This window comes from Lipomyces doorenjongii (genome assembly GCF_038497915.1).
Source record: "Lipomyces doorenjongii strain NRRL Y-27504 unplaced genomic scaffold V1508scaffold_8, whole genome shotgun sequence".
NCBI lineage: Eukaryota > Fungi > Ascomycota > Lipomycetes > Lipomycetales > Lipomycetaceae > Lipomyces > Lipomyces doorenjongii.
The window spans coordinates 308,350-323,496 of record NW_027118075.1 but is presented as its reverse complement, the minus strand read 5'-3'; the positions used below and the strand labels follow the sequence as shown (position 1 = coordinate 323,496).

The 15,147-nt window shown below is 47.4% G+C and overlaps 8 protein-coding genes across 8 annotated transcripts; 4 read left to right on the top strand and 4 right to left on the bottom strand.

Annotated features, from left to right (window-relative positions):
- The first annotated feature begins 446 nt into the window (after positions 1-446).
- V1508DRAFT_412068 (WLM domain-containing protein) lies at positions 447-2,050 on the top strand. The gene is made up of 2 exons (XM_066939556.1): positions 447-788; positions 840-2,050. Exons 1-2 carry the CDS (start codon positions 510-512, stop codon positions 1,761-1,763), a joined length of 1,203 nt encoding a protein of 400 aa, XP_066797776.1. The 5' UTR covers positions 447-509; the 3' UTR covers positions 1,764-2,050.
- On the bottom strand, positions 1,962-4,881 carry V1508DRAFT_437694 (kinase-like domain-containing protein). The gene is made up of 2 exons (XM_066942149.1): positions 4,380-4,881; positions 1,962-4,320 (listed from the first exon to the last, which is right to left on the bottom strand). The coding sequence occupies exons 1-2, from the start codon at positions 4,710-4,712 to the stop codon at positions 2,131-2,133; spliced, it is 2,523 nt and encodes an 840-aa protein (XP_066797775.1). The 5' UTR covers positions 4,713-4,881; the 3' UTR covers positions 1,962-2,130.
- A 90-nt stretch (positions 4,882-4,971) lies between these two features.
- Positions 4,972-6,383, bottom strand: V1508DRAFT_366341 (Isopropylmalate dehydrogenase-like domain-containing protein). Its single transcript, XM_066937362.1, has 2 exons — positions 5,393-6,383; positions 4,972-5,338 (listed from the first exon to the last, which is right to left on the bottom strand). The coding sequence occupies exons 1-2, from the start codon at positions 6,293-6,295 to the stop codon at positions 5,126-5,128; spliced, it is 1,116 nt and encodes a 371-aa protein (XP_066797774.1). The 5' UTR covers positions 6,296-6,383; the 3' UTR covers positions 4,972-5,125.
- Positions 6,384-7,095: 712 nt separating this feature from the next.
- V1508DRAFT_280129 (uncharacterized protein) lies at positions 7,096-7,783 on the bottom strand. Its single transcript, XM_066936516.1, has one exon. It carries the CDS (start codon positions 7,623-7,625, stop codon positions 7,353-7,355), a length of 273 nt encoding a protein of 90 aa, XP_066797773.1. The 5' UTR covers positions 7,626-7,783; the 3' UTR covers positions 7,096-7,352.
- Positions 7,784-8,568: 785 nt separating this feature from the next.
- On the top strand, positions 8,569-10,904 carry V1508DRAFT_350159 (small-subunit processome; the record flags this gene model as incomplete). Its single annotated transcript, XM_066936777.1, has 2 exons — positions 8,569-10,533; positions 10,584-10,904. 2 exons carry the CDS (start codon positions 8,569-8,571, stop codon positions 10,902-10,904), a joined length of 2,286 nt encoding a protein of 761 aa, XP_066797772.1.
- Positions 10,905-11,655: 751 nt separating this feature from the next.
- On the top strand, positions 11,656-13,101 carry V1508DRAFT_437690 (uncharacterized protein). Its single transcript, XM_066942148.1, has 2 exons — positions 11,656-11,779; positions 11,830-13,101. Exons 1-2 carry the CDS (start codon positions 11,753-11,755, stop codon positions 12,826-12,828), a joined length of 1,026 nt encoding a protein of 341 aa, XP_066797771.1. The 5' UTR covers positions 11,656-11,752; the 3' UTR covers positions 12,829-13,101.
- On the bottom strand, positions 12,968-13,538 carry V1508DRAFT_350117 (uncharacterized protein; the record flags this gene model as incomplete). Its single annotated transcript, XM_066936776.1, has 3 exons — positions 12,968-13,237; positions 13,277-13,397; positions 13,471-13,538. Coding segments are annotated over 3 exons (459 nt in total), but the record flags the coding sequence as incomplete, so codon positions are not given.
- Positions 13,539-13,816: 278 nt separating this feature from the next.
- Positions 13,817-15,036, top strand: V1508DRAFT_412052 (histidine phosphatase superfamily). Its single transcript, XM_066939555.1, has 4 exons — positions 13,817-13,932; positions 13,990-14,231; positions 14,298-14,335; positions 14,392-15,036. The coding sequence occupies exons 1-4, from the start codon at positions 13,903-13,905 to the stop codon at positions 14,883-14,885; spliced, it is 804 nt and encodes a 267-aa protein (XP_066797769.1). The 5' UTR covers positions 13,817-13,902; the 3' UTR covers positions 14,886-15,036.
- Positions 15,037-15,147: the final 111 nt, after the last annotated feature.

Sequence of the window (15,147 nt, the reverse complement as noted above, 5' to 3'; positions counted from 1 at the left end):
CGTCCGATGCTGCTCTCGTCGCCTGAATCGGAAGCAGACGACGAAGACGGTGTAATTGGACCATATTCAGGTCGTTTTCGCTTTAGTTTTGATGAATCCATCGCTGACGATGTGAATGCAGCTTGCGATATATTCGGGGACGGGATCGTCGAAGACGAGGGGCCTGGAACCGGTATTGATGGTGAAAGCGGCGGTAGCATGAGTTCTCTAGTCAGCAACGACGAATCGCGAGAAATTGACACCATTTGCTACTGCCTTCTGTCGTCGTCGTCGCTCGAAGTGCTTGATCTGGACTTAAAGAAAAATTTTGGTCTGGGAGAAAGATGGGTTGGGACTTGCTACCACCATCGGCGGCGTTAAGAGTGCTGTCATCTAATCTCGCACGTGACTGATTACGCAACTTATTCTGTAGAAGTCCATTTACGACTTTAATCGTCACGAGTTAATGGCATATCGGCTATTGCAATATCGGAGGATCTTTACTAACTTGTCAACTTTCCCCGTCCGTGATGCCGCTGTCAATAACGCGGTTTAATGCAAAAAATGAACTGCCTAATCCTCGGATCACATTTATCAACCCTTTGCCGGTGTCGCCTCCACAAAGCTTGGACATGTTGAACCGTGTCGCAGCCATTGTATTTCCGATCATGAGGAGCCATTCGCTAAGCGTGACGAGTCTCGAAGAGAACCAATACAATAGAGAATTCTGGGGAATAAATTACAACGCTGGAGAGAATATTAAATTAGTTTTACGTGGTCCTGACGGCCAATATTTAGGATTTAGACAGGTACGTTGGGTGTGGGTGGGCAAGGCCTTGACTTGTACCAACACTGCTTAGGTCCTCAGCGTCATGATCCACGAACTCGCGCATAATAAGCAGATGAATCACTCAAAGGCTTTTTGGGGGGTGCGAAATCAATTCATGCGCGAACTGCAGGCACTCCAAGCAAAGAACTACACGGGGGAAGGTTTATATTCCCGTGGATACCAGCTCGGCACCTCTGCTATTGTTGATTCGATCCCATTGTCCGAGCAGGATATGCCGGAGGAGTTATGTGGTGGATCATATTCACGGACCCGGAAGACACGGGTTGTGCGCCGACGAACACGAAAACGGAAATTTGACGGCGAAGGCTTGAAAACTGGCACGGATCTACAGAAGAGGAAGGAGCTTGAAGGTGGCAGGGTCAATAACCGAATACCTCGCGTTGCAAACAGCGAACGTGGCCGCGAACTACGAATGAATGCTGCGCTAAAGAGATTTGAGATACAAGTGGCGAAGGATGAAGAGGAATACGACGATGAGGTAATGGAAGAATACTTTGACGATAAGCGGTTGGATACAAAAGACTTAACCAACAACGAAAGGAAGTGGCTAAATGACGAGATGAGGGGAATGTATGACAAGACAAAAGAAGAAAGTATTGTCAACGTTGACGTCGGAACGATAGTTGACTTGGATGGTGAGTCTGATATGGAATGCAGTGCGAGCCGCCAACCCCAGCCGTCGATGATCAGGAGGGGTGAACAATACAATCTTAGAGCTGAGAAGCAAAACATCTACAAGAACGATTTGTTAGATTGTAGTCAGTGTACGGTTACGAACGATGCGAGCTCAGATATTTGCACTGTTTGTTACAATGTTTTGCGACCAGACCCCACTTTGCATTGGCTGTGCACGTCCAATGACTGCTCCGGGTCATTCTGGAATTTAAAGGAGTATGGTATATGTTCGTGCTGTGGAAGTAAGCAACCTGTATAGAATTCGTATAGAACGAATTTGCATTTGGAAGGGAGTCCGGAGTTTCCTCCTCTATGTCGATCATAAGCAGAGAATGGGTACCCGAGGTGCACCGCAATCTCCCACTATCGGTTCCCTGACTTACAGCGGAATCTGAGGCTCGAATTCTACCAGGCGAATCCGTCCTTTACCTCTACATCGCTCAATTTACGAGAATTTTTAACACCGACTTATATATTAGCCTATTTCAAAAAAAATCTAGTATCACACAACACCAATATTAACAAAATAAATAGCTTTGATCCAACGCCTTAATTCATAACTTTTGTATCAAACAATCATAACTAACCAAAGTGTGAGTAACTGCCGCATGTATTCCATATGTGTCTCACCGCCATTCAGCCTTCTCCTCCTTCAATACCTTAAATCCAGACTCCAAAACCTCCAGGCCCATCTCCAAGCGTCCAAACAATTTGCCCAGTTCCTCAACAACTTTGTCGCGTGATGAAATCTGAGTTTCCGTCATAATGCTAAGTAGATCCACGTCCGGCATTGATGGAAACAGTTCCGCGTTCGGAGTGTTCATCGGCATCGTGGGAGACGACGAGTTGGCGCCACTGGAGTTATACGATTGCGATGCAGCTAGACCTTTGCCAAAAAATGACATATTAGAGCTATCTGCGGAGCTTGGAGTAGATACAGGCATTTGCATCTGCATTTGCGCCTGGGCCTGGCTCCAATACAGCGTCGACGGTGGGGGTGGAATAGGAATCTGCAGATTTGGTTGGCGGAGTACGTCGGGTTTTGATGGTGAAGGCAGCCCCGGCTGAGGCAGGACAGGTGGAGGATGTGCCCCGCGCTTAGGTGAAGGAGCACGAGACGGCGTAGTTGTTGGAATCGAGGACTGCGGTGAAGGGGCGATAGACGCGGGAGTAGCTGGCGTTGTCGGCGCGGTCATGGGAAGCGGCGATTGCGCAGCCGTAGGAGAAAATGACGCTGTCTGCGGTGTATAAGACATATGTGATACTTGAGACGCCGTATGTGTCAATGGAGACAAAGCCGTAAGTGACGGAAGTTGGGGGATCTGCGGTAATTGTGGTGGGTGAGATGATATGGCAGCTGTAGGTGATGTCCTCGGGCTTGGTGCGCGTGCAATTGTGGCTGACATCGTCTGTGGCGTTGGAGGCGGTAAAAGCGGTGCAGACGATAAAGAATGTGGTGGCAGTGGTGGAGGGGCATGCGAAGGATGAGCATGAGGATTGTGAAGTGGCGCGTTGGAGCTTGAACGAAATAGTCGTGTGTTGAACTTTGGGGGCGGTTGTGGTTGAGTAGAGTCCGCAGTGTTCAGTCCGCTCCCGGCGGCCGTGGCCGCTGCGGACGCGAGATTCTTCATCGCCTCGAATGTAGGGATCTCGATCTCGACCGGAGACGAACTAGTTGTTGCAGGACCAGAGCGTGATGGTGACGGAACATCTGTTGGTGCAAAAGACGTCGTAGCAGACACAGTTTGAGACACTAACGGCCCATCGTTATTGGTAAAAAGCTGAAGCAAAGGATGTGGCGCCTGAGTTGCAGTCCGAGACAGTCCAGGGCTGAGGCTGCCGACTTTCTTGGCAGCATGAGTGGACGGGTTCGTCATTGGGAATTGAGTGGCCAGTCGTAGCGTCTCCGCATTCAAGTCTGAATCTATCTGACGATCGGCCAAGTATTCCAGTGCACGTGTGCTGTCGATTGAACTTATCATGCCATCGGTCTCAGAAAAGCTGCTGGACGACGTCGTAGATCCATCCGACAGTCTTCGATTGTCCGACGGTTGCGCAGCCGCAGAAAGGTCAGTAGTACTCTGATTCTCAATATCGAAATCCCATCCAACACTCTCCTTGTCGTTCTCTTCGTCGTCCGCCATTGATCCGTCCTCGCCATCACTGCCGACCTGAACACCAGATACTGGTGGGCCACCAATCTTATTATTATTCGCAAGCGCAATACTTCGCCTGACGTTGCCTTGATCTCTCCAAGTCCGATATCTCGCAATCAATTCGCGCAATGACGATGTGGGAACGTTCTTGCTGACTCTAATAAATCGTGTCCGGAGTAATTCATCTGCGTTTGGTCGCTCCTCCGGTCGCTCGTTGAGACACAGAGACAAAAATTCCTTCAAACTCTGTGTATATTGAGCACCTTCCAGTCGTGGAGGCTTCGACCTGGGGATCAAGAACATGACCCTCATACCATCCTGATCTGCGTACGGAGGCTGTCCAGTAGCCATTTCATAGATAGTAATTCCGAGTGACCAAATATCGGCCTTGTAATTATACGTTGCACCTTCTGTGATGACTTCAGGAGCCATCCAGTATGGGGTGCCGACAATCGTACTTCGCTTGGGATGGTTTGCGGATATTTGGGCTGCTACACCAAAGTCGCAGAGTTGCACGCCTCCGTCGTTTTTGATGAGAATATTCGCAGCTTTGATGTCACGGTGGATGATTCCGGCCTTGTGAATATAGGATAGAGCTATCAGTGATTCTCGAACAATAACCTGTGTAAATCGCTCTTCAATCTTGCCCATTGCCAATTGCTTGATCAAATTTTAGTAAAGACTTTGTCAAATACAAGCCTTCTCGACAAAAAACTTACCAAAGTTCTCACACTGCCGCCGGCACAATAGTCCATTATAATCCATAACCGCGAGCCAACCAAGTGTGACCCATGATATCGCACAATGTTTTGGGCATCGCCTTGCTTCAATTCCGACAGGAGCGCGATCTCGTGGCGAACATCTTTAACTTCGTCTTCCGCAGTGTCTAAATTCAGGACTTTAATTGCCACGACCATCTTCTCGACGTTATTGTATCCTTTGTAAACGACGCCGAAATTGCCCCGGCCGATGATTTCGTCACGACGGTATATCTTCGCAGCGGGTACAGGGACCACTGATGAGTCCACGTAATGGCCGTCGTGCAGCGGCATGCTGACGGTGATAAACAGAGATAAAGACAATCAAACGGTAGATATCGCGTTCAACTACACTATTGCAGGGTCTAATATAAATAGGGCTGATCATGCAATGTGGGTTGTACGTCGAATATGTTCATCAGGAATATTCGAAGCGCTGCGTTGGGTGCATTGTACGAAGTTTAAAACGGCGCAGTGCACAAGACCGCCCGTAATGGACATGTACGACACCACACAGAAGATATTCGCGCGACAGCTGCAGATCGGAAAAGATATCTTTTAATAAAATTATTCTTCAACTTGAAAATAACATTTGAGCCTGTAGAACTGACTCATATTATGGGTATATCTACAATACAAATCGTATTCTTCATGAGACAAACTTTTGTATTTTTTATTAGTTGCCAGGAATGCACACCATGCAAAAACTAAGACGACAAAAGATTTTTAAGGACCTCGACAATAGCGTCGCCAACCTCCGAGGTAGTTGCGGTACCACCGAGATCGCCTGTCCGGACATCGTATCCGCCAATATCCTTAGCGTCAAGAACCTTGCGGACAGCTTCCTCAAGGGCGTCCGCCTCCGCCTTCATGTTCAACGAAAGACGAAGCATCATCGCAACCGAAAGAATGGTAGCAACCTGCTAAGTCAGCATATTTCTCCGAAAAAGACACCAACAATTACGGGAGCATACCGGATTCACACGGTTTGGGGGCAGATCAGGAGCCGAACCGTGGCAGGGCTCGTAAAGACCGAGGGCCTCGTTTCCGTCAGGGAGAGACGCGAGAGAGGCGGATGGTGGGAGACCAAGAGATCCTGGAATGACTGAGGCTTCATCGGAGATGATATCGCCGAACATATTTGAAGTGAGGATGATACCATTAAGCTGACGAGGGGACTTAACCAGGATCATAGCAGCAGAGTCGATGAGCTGATGTTGGAGGGTGAGCTGAGGGAACTCATCCTTGATGACGCGCTCAGTAGTCTTGCGCCAGAGACGTGAGGACGCAAGAACATTAGCCTTGTCCAAACTCCAAATTGGAGCAGGCGGATCATACTGAAGAGCAAGATAAGCTGCCATTCTTGTGATGCGCTCGATCTCGGGGACTGTGTAAATCTCTGTATCTGACGCAACACCATCACCGGTGTCCTCCTTGCGGTCACCGAAGTAAATACCGCCAACCAACTCGCGTACGACAATAAAGTCCGTTCCTTTTGCAATCTCTTCCTTGAGGGGACTGTACTTCACGAGCGATTCGGAAGCAAAATTACACGGCCGAAGATTTGCATAGAGATTAAGCTCCTTTCGAATCTTGAGCAGACCTTGCTCCGGTCGCACGGGCGCTCCAGCACCCCATTTAGGTCCACCGACGGCGCCCAGCAAGATAGCGTTTGCATTCTTTGCAGCTTCTAGAGTCTTTTCGGGAAGAGGAACGCCAGTGGCATCAATTGCCGAACCACCAATAAGATGCTCCTCGAACTCAATCTTGTTGTGAGGACGGAGTTCGCTGATGGTGGTCAACACCTTCTTGGCCTCAGCAACAACTTCCTTACCCACGTGGTCGCCAGGTAACAGAACAATTTTCTTGGTCGACATTGTGAATGAAGATGGAGTGTAGTGGATTTATGATTTAAGTGAACCGAAGAACGGGAAGGAAGCTAGGTTGAGAAGAGTTCGAACTTGCTGGAGGAGGTTTTCCAAATTCCAAATTCACCACAAAATCGCCCTAATCCTGGAATTGCTCATCGCGCCGCACAGGTAAGGCCTGGTGTTTCGAGTTAACACTATCTTTATTCAGTCATGTCGTGGACTTGTAGTATATACAGCTAATATACACCACAGAAAGACAAATGGAAATGCCAATTAACGCCATTATCATACCTTCCGTACCCAATGAAGACCAATTATCTTGTTATTATCCCATTCCTAAATCCTACATATGCAAAGCACTCGAATGTTGTATCACTGCTCATCACTGCTATCACCGCTCCTAAGTCATTATCATCAACCTGCACTAGCAGTCGCAATATACTTGAATGTTCTAGTATGGAACTCAGCATAGGCGCTGTGCATCCGGTAATTCGCATCTCACGAAAACAGCTCTCTGGTCCAACGAAAGCTTCAGCAATAGCCAATTAACAGAGCGACCCAAATCGTGGAACTGACAGATCCAAATGGGTTCCAATCTTGCTCTCAGGAAATTCCAGGGATGCATGGCCAAGACTCCGCCAGATGTAAAGCCGTAGGCAATCGCGACAGACGATATTGCAGTCTCCTGAGCAAACGCAACGCAACCCACATGGGAATATACTTATACAGGATGAGAGAGTATGCCAGTATCACCCCTGAAGCGTTAGCCGCTGCGTGATTAATGGGCTCGCGACATACTAATCGTAGCTGATTTTGAATTCTTCAATTTCCTTGTAGAACTCATTGTTCCGTTCCTGCATAAGAAATTCGACTGTCTCATTCTCTCATTCATGCTAACTTCCTCTCGCCATATCTTTGGAGTTTCTTAGATACGGCCTATAATGTCTGCCTTCGCTTCATCTTCTCATCCTATACCCAGCTGGGAACTATTCACTGTTTCCCGTCATCTTGTCATTCTTCATTAGGCTCCGCTAAGTTAACTTTGAGCTTCAGCACACCGCGATCAGATCTTTTCGGCTTTCTTTAATGCCGTCAAAGCCTTATCCGCAGCAGCCGCAAGCTTATCGTCAAAATATGGGCGGTGAGACTCAGGCTGAGTTGCGAGTAGGTAGGTGTACTCCATGCCAATAGAGTCAAGTTTCGCGAATGTGTGAACGACTGACAAATGTATGCCACGAATTAAGATAAAAGGAACAAAGTTGCCGATACAGTACAAAACCATTGCAAATGGGATCATGCAAAGATCTGCTGTCGCAATTGGCAAATTGGAAGGCATCAGTCTGCTGGAAACAAGTCGAGAAAACAAGGCGAAGCCATTGTACTCCCAAATACCCAAATTAGAGTACTTATGATGATGTATACTGGCTCTACGGGCATCGAATAAGTAATAGCATAGAACAGAATGCCACTAAATGCCTCAACCAACGGCGAATTGACAAAATAGGTGGCTAAGGAGTGCATGCATCCAATGACAGCAGACAGCAACTAGGAATCACAATTCTTCTAGGTCCACACATATAGCCAAGTATTCGTCTACACAAAGAAGAGACCAATAAAGACAACTATATAGAGCCAATCCAGGAAATAGTCAATGACGCCAGAGCAGCTTCTTGTTGCACTCAGTAGGACGTCAACCGCGAAGACATTTATGTATCAAATCAGCAAATTTGTTCATATCCAGCTTTCAGTAGTCATTATCCAAAAACTGCGAAACAACCGTCAGCCGATTCAGACAAGCGGTCAGACAATGGCTTCACTAACACTGAGAAAAACCTGTGTTCGGACTGAAACGAGTAAATCAGTTACTCCAAAGTGATACTTTTTGCCCTAATCCGCAATTTCGAAAGCGCAAGATCTATTCAAGGGAAAGGCATATACGACAAATGCCTTGTGGCTATACGCTGCAAAGCTCTCATCAAATGATCGCACCAAAATTTTTCACGAGCGCTTGGGACTTTTCTTAAATCTAGAAAACTTTAGGTACTGACATCGAAATACTATGAGACTTCTCTACTGGTAACAGACGCCACGGAAAAATGGCGAAGGTGAATAAGTCTGAGGCTAAACGGCTAGATGTCGTGGCGAAGAAGAAGTTAGAGAATGCGCTGCGACATCTTGAGGTAGAGGAGAATGCCAGCAACAGTGATTCCGAGGACAGTTTTCTTGGTGTCCCGGACGATGACGTCGACGACAGATCTGATGGGAAGGATGGTGTGGACATGGATGTTGTTGATGAATTTGGAGTATTGGTATCAGCAGAAATATCTGCTGGTGGTGGAGACGGCGAGGATGATAGTGAGGATGGCAGAGACGAATCTGATGATGATGAGAGACCATCATTCTCCGGCGTTTCTGACAGCGAAGGATCCATTCATCACACAACGGCAACTTTCTCCGATATCGAATCAGATTTTGTACCTTCAGACTTGGAGGAGGAGGAGGACGACGACGCTATTAAGTCACTCAAGCAAGCTATAGAAAAGGCGTCACAAAAGTCTGAAGAGGATGTGGTCAGGATCAAAAAACGGAAGAAACTTGGTCTCCCGACTCACTTTGCCCCAATAGTAGACGATGGTGAGGACATCGTGCCAGTAAAGAAAAAGGTCACATTGGATGATATTCGTGCGCATACGTCGTCCTCCTTTGGTACAAGATCGCTTGCCCGTCTTGATGAACTCGAGAAGCGATCAAAAGGAAAATCTGAAGTTGTCAAGAGTCGACTGGGTCGGCGACTTGAAGTCCGCGTTGATCGGGCGGCTGCTTACGAAATTGCCAAAGAAGAGGTGGGAAAATGGGAAGATACAGTCAAGAGAAATCGAGAGGCCGAACACTTGGAGTTTCCTTTACAGCGGAGCGGCGGAGCCGCGACGGCTGATATTACCGGAGCTCTGGATCTGGACGACGAACTGGATAGCGAAAAGCTGGTTCATGGGCTGGAAGGTCGGGAATTTAGTCTTGCCGAAGTCATAGCTCGTCGAAACGAGCTCCGACGAATGCGAGAGTTGATGTTCAGAGAGGAAATGAAGGCAAAGCGAGTGAAGAAGATTAAGAGCAAAACATATCGCAAGATCCACAAACGGGAAAGAGAACGCGCACAGGAAATTGCTGCTCAACTTGAGGGTGAAAGTGGTGACGAGGACCACGAGGATTCATATGGGAGATTGGTCAAGCATGCGCGCGAGCGAATGGAACTTCGACATAAGAATACTAGTAACTGGGCTCGTGATGTTAAGCGTATGAACTTACACAAGAGCAAAGGTACCAGAGATGAACTTGAGGAGATGCTACGACGTGGAGAAGATCTCACGCGCAAAATCGAAGGGGACGATGACGACATCAGTGGCGATGACCTCCCCAATATCAATGATGATGAAGAAGCGACTGAAGAAGCGAGTGGCATTATGGCCATGAAGTTCATGAGAGAGGCGGAGGAACGTCTACGAAAGCAAAACAAAGAATCAATTGACGAGCTTCGTCGGATGGAAGATGGCCGCGATGGCGAAACGGAAGAGGATATTACTGATTCCGCTGTCAAGATCATTAACGAAGGTCGACGTCGATATGCTCCGGGCGTTCAGGAGTCGAAGTATGCTGCACAAGAGTCGGTCGAGCAATTTATCGAAGCAGATGATGCGCCCGTAGGTCTGGAACGGGAGATGGCTTCGATTGCGGTCAAGGACGCTGATTCTGTGTCTACAATATCCAAAACGCAGACGTCGAAGAAAGGAGAGTTTAAATCATCGAAAGCGTCTAATCCATGGATACAAGATGTCGACCCTGGATCGGTTGCCAAAGGAGCTTCAGTGCTATCGCTTTCCAAAGACAGCACAAGGTTTGCTAAGACCGAGGCAAGGCTAAAACGATCTCGAAGGAAAGCGAAAAAAGCTGTACAGGCTGTTGAAGACGGTGAGGCTGAAGTTCGGATCGATGTCAACCAGATTCTGCAAATTCGAGATGTGCACGGCGACCCTGATGCAGAAGCTAATCCTGTCAATGGGGAGGATTCGCACGTCATGATGGTCCACAAAGGTGGACGGCGTGCTAAACCAGCCGAATTCCAGCAGCGCGAACTTGTCAAGCGAGCATTTGCCGGCGATGATGTCGTGCGGGAATTTCAGGAAGAAAAGCAAAAGACGGTTGAAGATGAAGGAGACAAGGAGGTCGATGTTACTCTTCCGGGATGGGTATGTTTACCATCATGATGTATACCTTTCTCAGTTCTAACGGTTTATAGGGTTCTTGGACAGGCAAGGGGGTCCGAAAGCCTCAGAAAAAGTTTATCCAGAAAATTGAAGGTATCAATCCGAAGAATCGCCAGGACTCTAAGCTTAAGAACGTGATCATAAACGAAAAGGCGGCTAAAAAGAGCGCGAAGTATACTGCCGGCGCAGTTCCTTTCCCGTACGAGACTCGCGAGCAGTACGAGCGTTCTCTGAGAATGCCAATTGGAAAACTATGGAGTACACAGGCAACTGTTCAGAGACTCACTAAGCCAAAGGTTATCGTGAAACCGGGCGTTGTCGTAGAGCCCTTAAGCGCGCCATTTGCAACATAATTTTTGATAGACAATAGCTTTGCATAATTTTTGGATAACTGGAATTCAATGTTTATTTATTATTTTGTATATTATTGGTTTCATTACGTGGTTATCAAAAGTGGTCAATAGTCGTCGTCGAATTGCATAGATATCGTCGTTCATATATTGATATGGATTTTCCGGTTCTAGTTACTTCGCAAACGTTCGCCGGAGTTTCGGCGATAGACTCGCTCATTCGAAATATGCACGCAAAGAAAATCTTGGCGGACAATGCTTCCATGCAAGAAGCCTATTTTTAAGGTTGACGAGAATACAGAATTGCTGATGACAAGCCTGCCGGCTCTGCGTGCCTCGTCAGGATTAATAGGATACTCTTATTGAGGTTTGGCTGTGGCGACCACATTCGGTGCGGTTGTCGTCATAGCGATGGTGGGCCGTGAAATTCAAGCCTGGATTAGGCTGAATCGGGACCTTGAGAATGGGAAGGCCATGAGCAACCGGAATGCCTGGGTAAGTGGCCTTTGCACGGGATCCTCATAATTCCCCAGAGAAAGGCCAGGTCTTGCATGCCAGACGGCTTGCGTATCTTCAATTCAAGCCATGGAACATTATTGTTTGGACCAAAACGGGAACGGGAACCGGAACCGGAACTTGAACGGGACGGGAACGAACGGAATGATGAATGATAGCCACTTGAACAAGTGCGGGTTAGGGAATTACCGTCGCCGCGCCAGTGCGGCGCCTGATAACGTTCAATTTCATTTTTAAAGGCTTCGAAACTGTAGCCTGTTCGCGCCAACCGAGATCTCAGGTTTTACCATAAAACCGGTATTCAGTTGGCAGGACCAGCACATTCAATTGTAACCATGGTTGCTGAATACTTTATTCCTAACGTATACACTTTTTCCTCTTCCGTCTATTCATTCACTAATTACGAACGTAGCCATACATAACGCCTCACACGCTCCTAGGTGAGGGTCCGACCTACGTTCCCTCCTCCGACGAGCTCTATTTTGTTGATATCCACAGACAGACTATCAACGGCGTTGCTTTGCCGGAGTCGACTTCGACCAAATCCTACGCAACGACGAGTGGCGAGTCTGCACCAGCAATCGAGGTCTTCGACACCTGGACGGAAGGTGCATCACAGGTCCGGACAACCCAGTATACCGAGCCAATTGGTGTACTTGCGCTCACTCCAGAATCCCCCGAAATATTTGTAGTCGGCGCGAAGCACGGATTCGCAGTCGCAAAGTTGGTGGATGCCGAGCTCCAGTACAAAGTCGATGTCTATAAAGCTGATGCGGAGAAGCATTCGATCATGCGTTTCAACGACGGCAATGTTGACGCCGAGGGCCGGTTTTTTGCGGGCACGATGATGCAAAAGTGGGGAGAAACTGGTCCAGCGGCGATTGGCACGTTTTACAGACTGGATCCCGACGGAAGTGTGAAGACGATTTACGATGGCTGCATGATTCCCAACGGCTTGTGTTGGTCTGCTGATGGAAAGACAATGTTCCATAATGACTCGCCAACAAAGACAGTCTGGAAATATGATTACGATATGACAACGGGAAATCCTTCGAATAAGCATGCGTTGATTAAGATCGAGCACCCGGATATGGTTCCTGATGGAATGACCATTTCCGCTCAAGGTGACTTGTTCATCGCTCTCTGGGGCGGCAGCAGAATCGTTCAGCACGATTCCAAGACAGGCGAGCTCAAGGCTATCTATAAGTTCCCGGCTGAAAAAGTCACCTGTCCTACGTTCGGGGGCAAAAATTTGGATGAACTGTTTGTCACTACGGCATCTCAGGACGAGAGCCTGGATTATGTCTGGAGCGAGGAAGATGCGAAGAAAGACCAGGGTGGCGAGATCTTCAGGTTCAAGGTGGCGGGCCAGTCAGGACTGCCGAGAGGCGTCTATAAGGGCGAGTTGTGAAGATTATGGCAATTACTATACGAGACCATCGGATTGCAAGGTTGGTACATCTGTTTGGGCATTGTACAGGCTTACAGAATCTGTCTTATAATAAAAGGTTATGTACCATATAAGATTGCCGCAAATTATGGAATTATGGTCAATCTGGAGCTGGGCGTCCTTCTAATATATGCAGGACACGACCAACGAATTCTTCCACCTCAATATTGTCTTCAATCCCGCCAGCTCTCAGCTCTCTAAACTTTTTTAATGCAACATCATGTCGTCCTTCAGCAGTGTGCTCCCCTGATTGCGCAGGGTCACTCAGTATCTCGTGAATAGATACCAAGTGATGTTGAAGTGTTGGTGATCGTAACATGTCTCCTATTACTTGATCATTCATGAGACTTGCATATTGCTTTTCTCGGGGCTCATCAGGTATTCCTTGCGCGTCATCCACACACACGACATTGGCAGCAGAGCCGGACTGGTCCACTGAAGTCCCTGCCGTATTCTCCCCCTCCGCCTTCCTGCCAGCATCCGATTGCTCATGTGTATGGCTCCCGTCCTTGTAACATTTCAGAGAGCAACTGTGATAAAGCCATTAGCAGACGTACACTGCACACAATTCATTTGATTATATAAGTAACTTTGCGTACGTACTATTTAAGAAGGCACTTTGGACATTTGTACTGTGCCTTTGCGGAACGACAGATCTGACAAGTACCGAGATGCGCCAGTTTTGATTCTTTTCACACAAAATGTTCTTAGAGCTAGTAAACAGTCCGTTACTAGAACATCAAGTAACAATCTGATATTAGATGTTCGTTAATACACCTCGGACAGAAGGTACAAGCGATATCTGTTTTGCTAATTAATTTCTATAAATTCTCAAAGCGCAAGTGTGATTCGTGATTCACAAATCACGAAGCTTAATTCTCGGGCACAGCTGCCCCGAGGCAAAGGAATGGTCGCGTCCTGCTGCAATTGAAATTGAGATACTCAATTAGTAGGTATTGGAAGACTCTGCGTTCGTTTAGTTACTACGGCTGCGGGACGTTTGTCACAAAGTCCTAAATTACAGGCGATACAACAATGCCTGTGGAACGTATATACATCACTCGAGTATGCCTCAAACCGCTCAATTGCAGATATTATTCACCATTTTGCTGACCTTATTAGCACGGCTTTCGGTCAAATTGGGACACTAACGTACCGCCAAAACCACCACCAACGGGCATTGACGGCGATCCAACGTTATCTGCCCATGGAGAAGAGCAGGCGCACGAACTGAGCTTGTATCTTTTTGATGTTCTGCCAGCAGTCGTGCGAATTTACACGTCGCCATTTTACCGATGTTTGCAGACTATCTGTGAACTATCGGATATGCTAAAGGTTGATATTCTTCCTGAGAACGGAGTTGGGTATGGCAAGCAAGACATTGTTCAGCTCAGATGAATCTCAACTGCTAATGAAGGAATATCACTTAGTGAATGGTATGGCCGGACGCGGAAAACACATCCTAGAGGCATGTTCATTGGTAGACAGTGGCCACATCGAAGCTGGCGCTAACTGATTTCGCAGCTGCATCAAAAGAGATATTAAAATCATTCTTCCCAAGAGTTTCGCTAGATTACGAGCCAATAGCAGTACCGTCAACTGACGGCGAGACAGTACAAGAATTGCATGAACGGGCCAAGTCAGTGCTGGCTGCCATGATTATGGATTGCAACGAAAACCATCCAACGATTACAACAATTGTTATTTGTGCCCATGCTGCAACGATTATTGCTCTCGGACGCGCATTAGTAGGTGACGAATCATACGAGGTGCGGACTGGGACATGCAGTATTAGTGTGTACGATGCAGACCCCTCCGAAAACGGTATTGGTAAGTGGAAATGCTTGTCAAATGGATATACGAGTCATTTAGCATGTGGCGAGGAGCGGCATTGGAGTTTCGAGACCGGTGAATACGACTTTCTCGATGTGCAAGCCTACCAAGAACGCAATGATTCTCACCATGTGACAATTACTTCTGTAAGCGTGTCGGAGCCGGTGGTGGATGGGAAGGTATAGTAATATAGGGAACGCCTGGACTTGTAAAGATTGCCTTATTAGTTATAAAAATTAGAACCGATTTGCAACGTAGAAGTTGTGCCATGCCTGATGTAACATTTTCAGATATTACCAGCTTATCGTACTTCACAGTTAAGCAATTCAATATGTTGCATGTTTCTTCCTCATTTGATTTATATGCAGTTGCCTGACATTAGTTGAAAATGCCAGTCATTTGGGAGAAGGGACTTGACTGTTTTGAGTCTCTCATAGCTGCGCCGTA

Excerpts from the sequence above, each read along its gene's own strand:
- V1508DRAFT_412068 (XM_066939556.1), top strand. The coding sequence starts at position 510 with ATGCCGCTGTCAATAACGCGGTTTAATGCAAAAAATGAACTGCCTAAT. Across the intron at positions 789-839 it reads AATATTTAGGATTTAGACAG|GTCCTCAGCGTCATGATCCA; the intron begins GTACGTTGGGTG and ends AACACTGCTTAG.
- V1508DRAFT_437694 (XM_066942149.1), bottom strand. The coding sequence starts at position 4,712 with ATGCCGCTGCACGACGGCCATTACGTGGACTCATCAGTGGTCCCTGTA. Across the intron at positions 4,321-4,379 it reads GCGGCAGTGTGAGAACTTTG|CAATTGGCAATGGGCAAGAT; the intron begins GTAAGTTTTTTG and ends AATTTGATCAAG.
- V1508DRAFT_366341 (XM_066937362.1), bottom strand. The coding sequence starts at position 6,295 with ATGTCGACCAAGAAAATTGTTCTGTTACCTGGCGACCACGTGGGTAAG. Across the intron at positions 5,339-5,392 it reads CCCCAAACCGTGTGAATCCG|GTTGCTACCATTCTTTCGGT; the intron begins GTATGCTCCCGT and ends CTGACTTAGCAG.
- V1508DRAFT_280129 (XM_066936516.1), bottom strand. The coding sequence starts at position 7,625 with ATGCCTTCCAATTTGCCAATTGCGACAGCAGATCTTTGCATGATCCCA.
- V1508DRAFT_437690 (XM_066942148.1), top strand. The coding sequence starts at position 11,753 with ATGGTTGCTGAATACTTTATTCCTAAC. Across the intron at positions 11,780-11,829 it reads CTGAATACTTTATTCCTAAC|CCATACATAACGCCTCACAC; the intron begins GTATACACTTTT and ends TTACGAACGTAG.
- V1508DRAFT_412052 (XM_066939555.1), top strand. The coding sequence starts at position 13,903 with ATGCCTGTGGAACGTATATACATCACTCGA. Across the intron at positions 13,933-13,989 it reads AACGTATATACATCACTCGA|CACGGCTTTCGGTCAAATTG; the intron begins GTATGCCTCAAA and ends TGACCTTATTAG. Across the intron at positions 14,336-14,391 it reads GCGGAAAACACATCCTAGAG|CTGCATCAAAAGAGATATTA; the intron begins GCATGTTCATTG and ends CTGATTTCGCAG.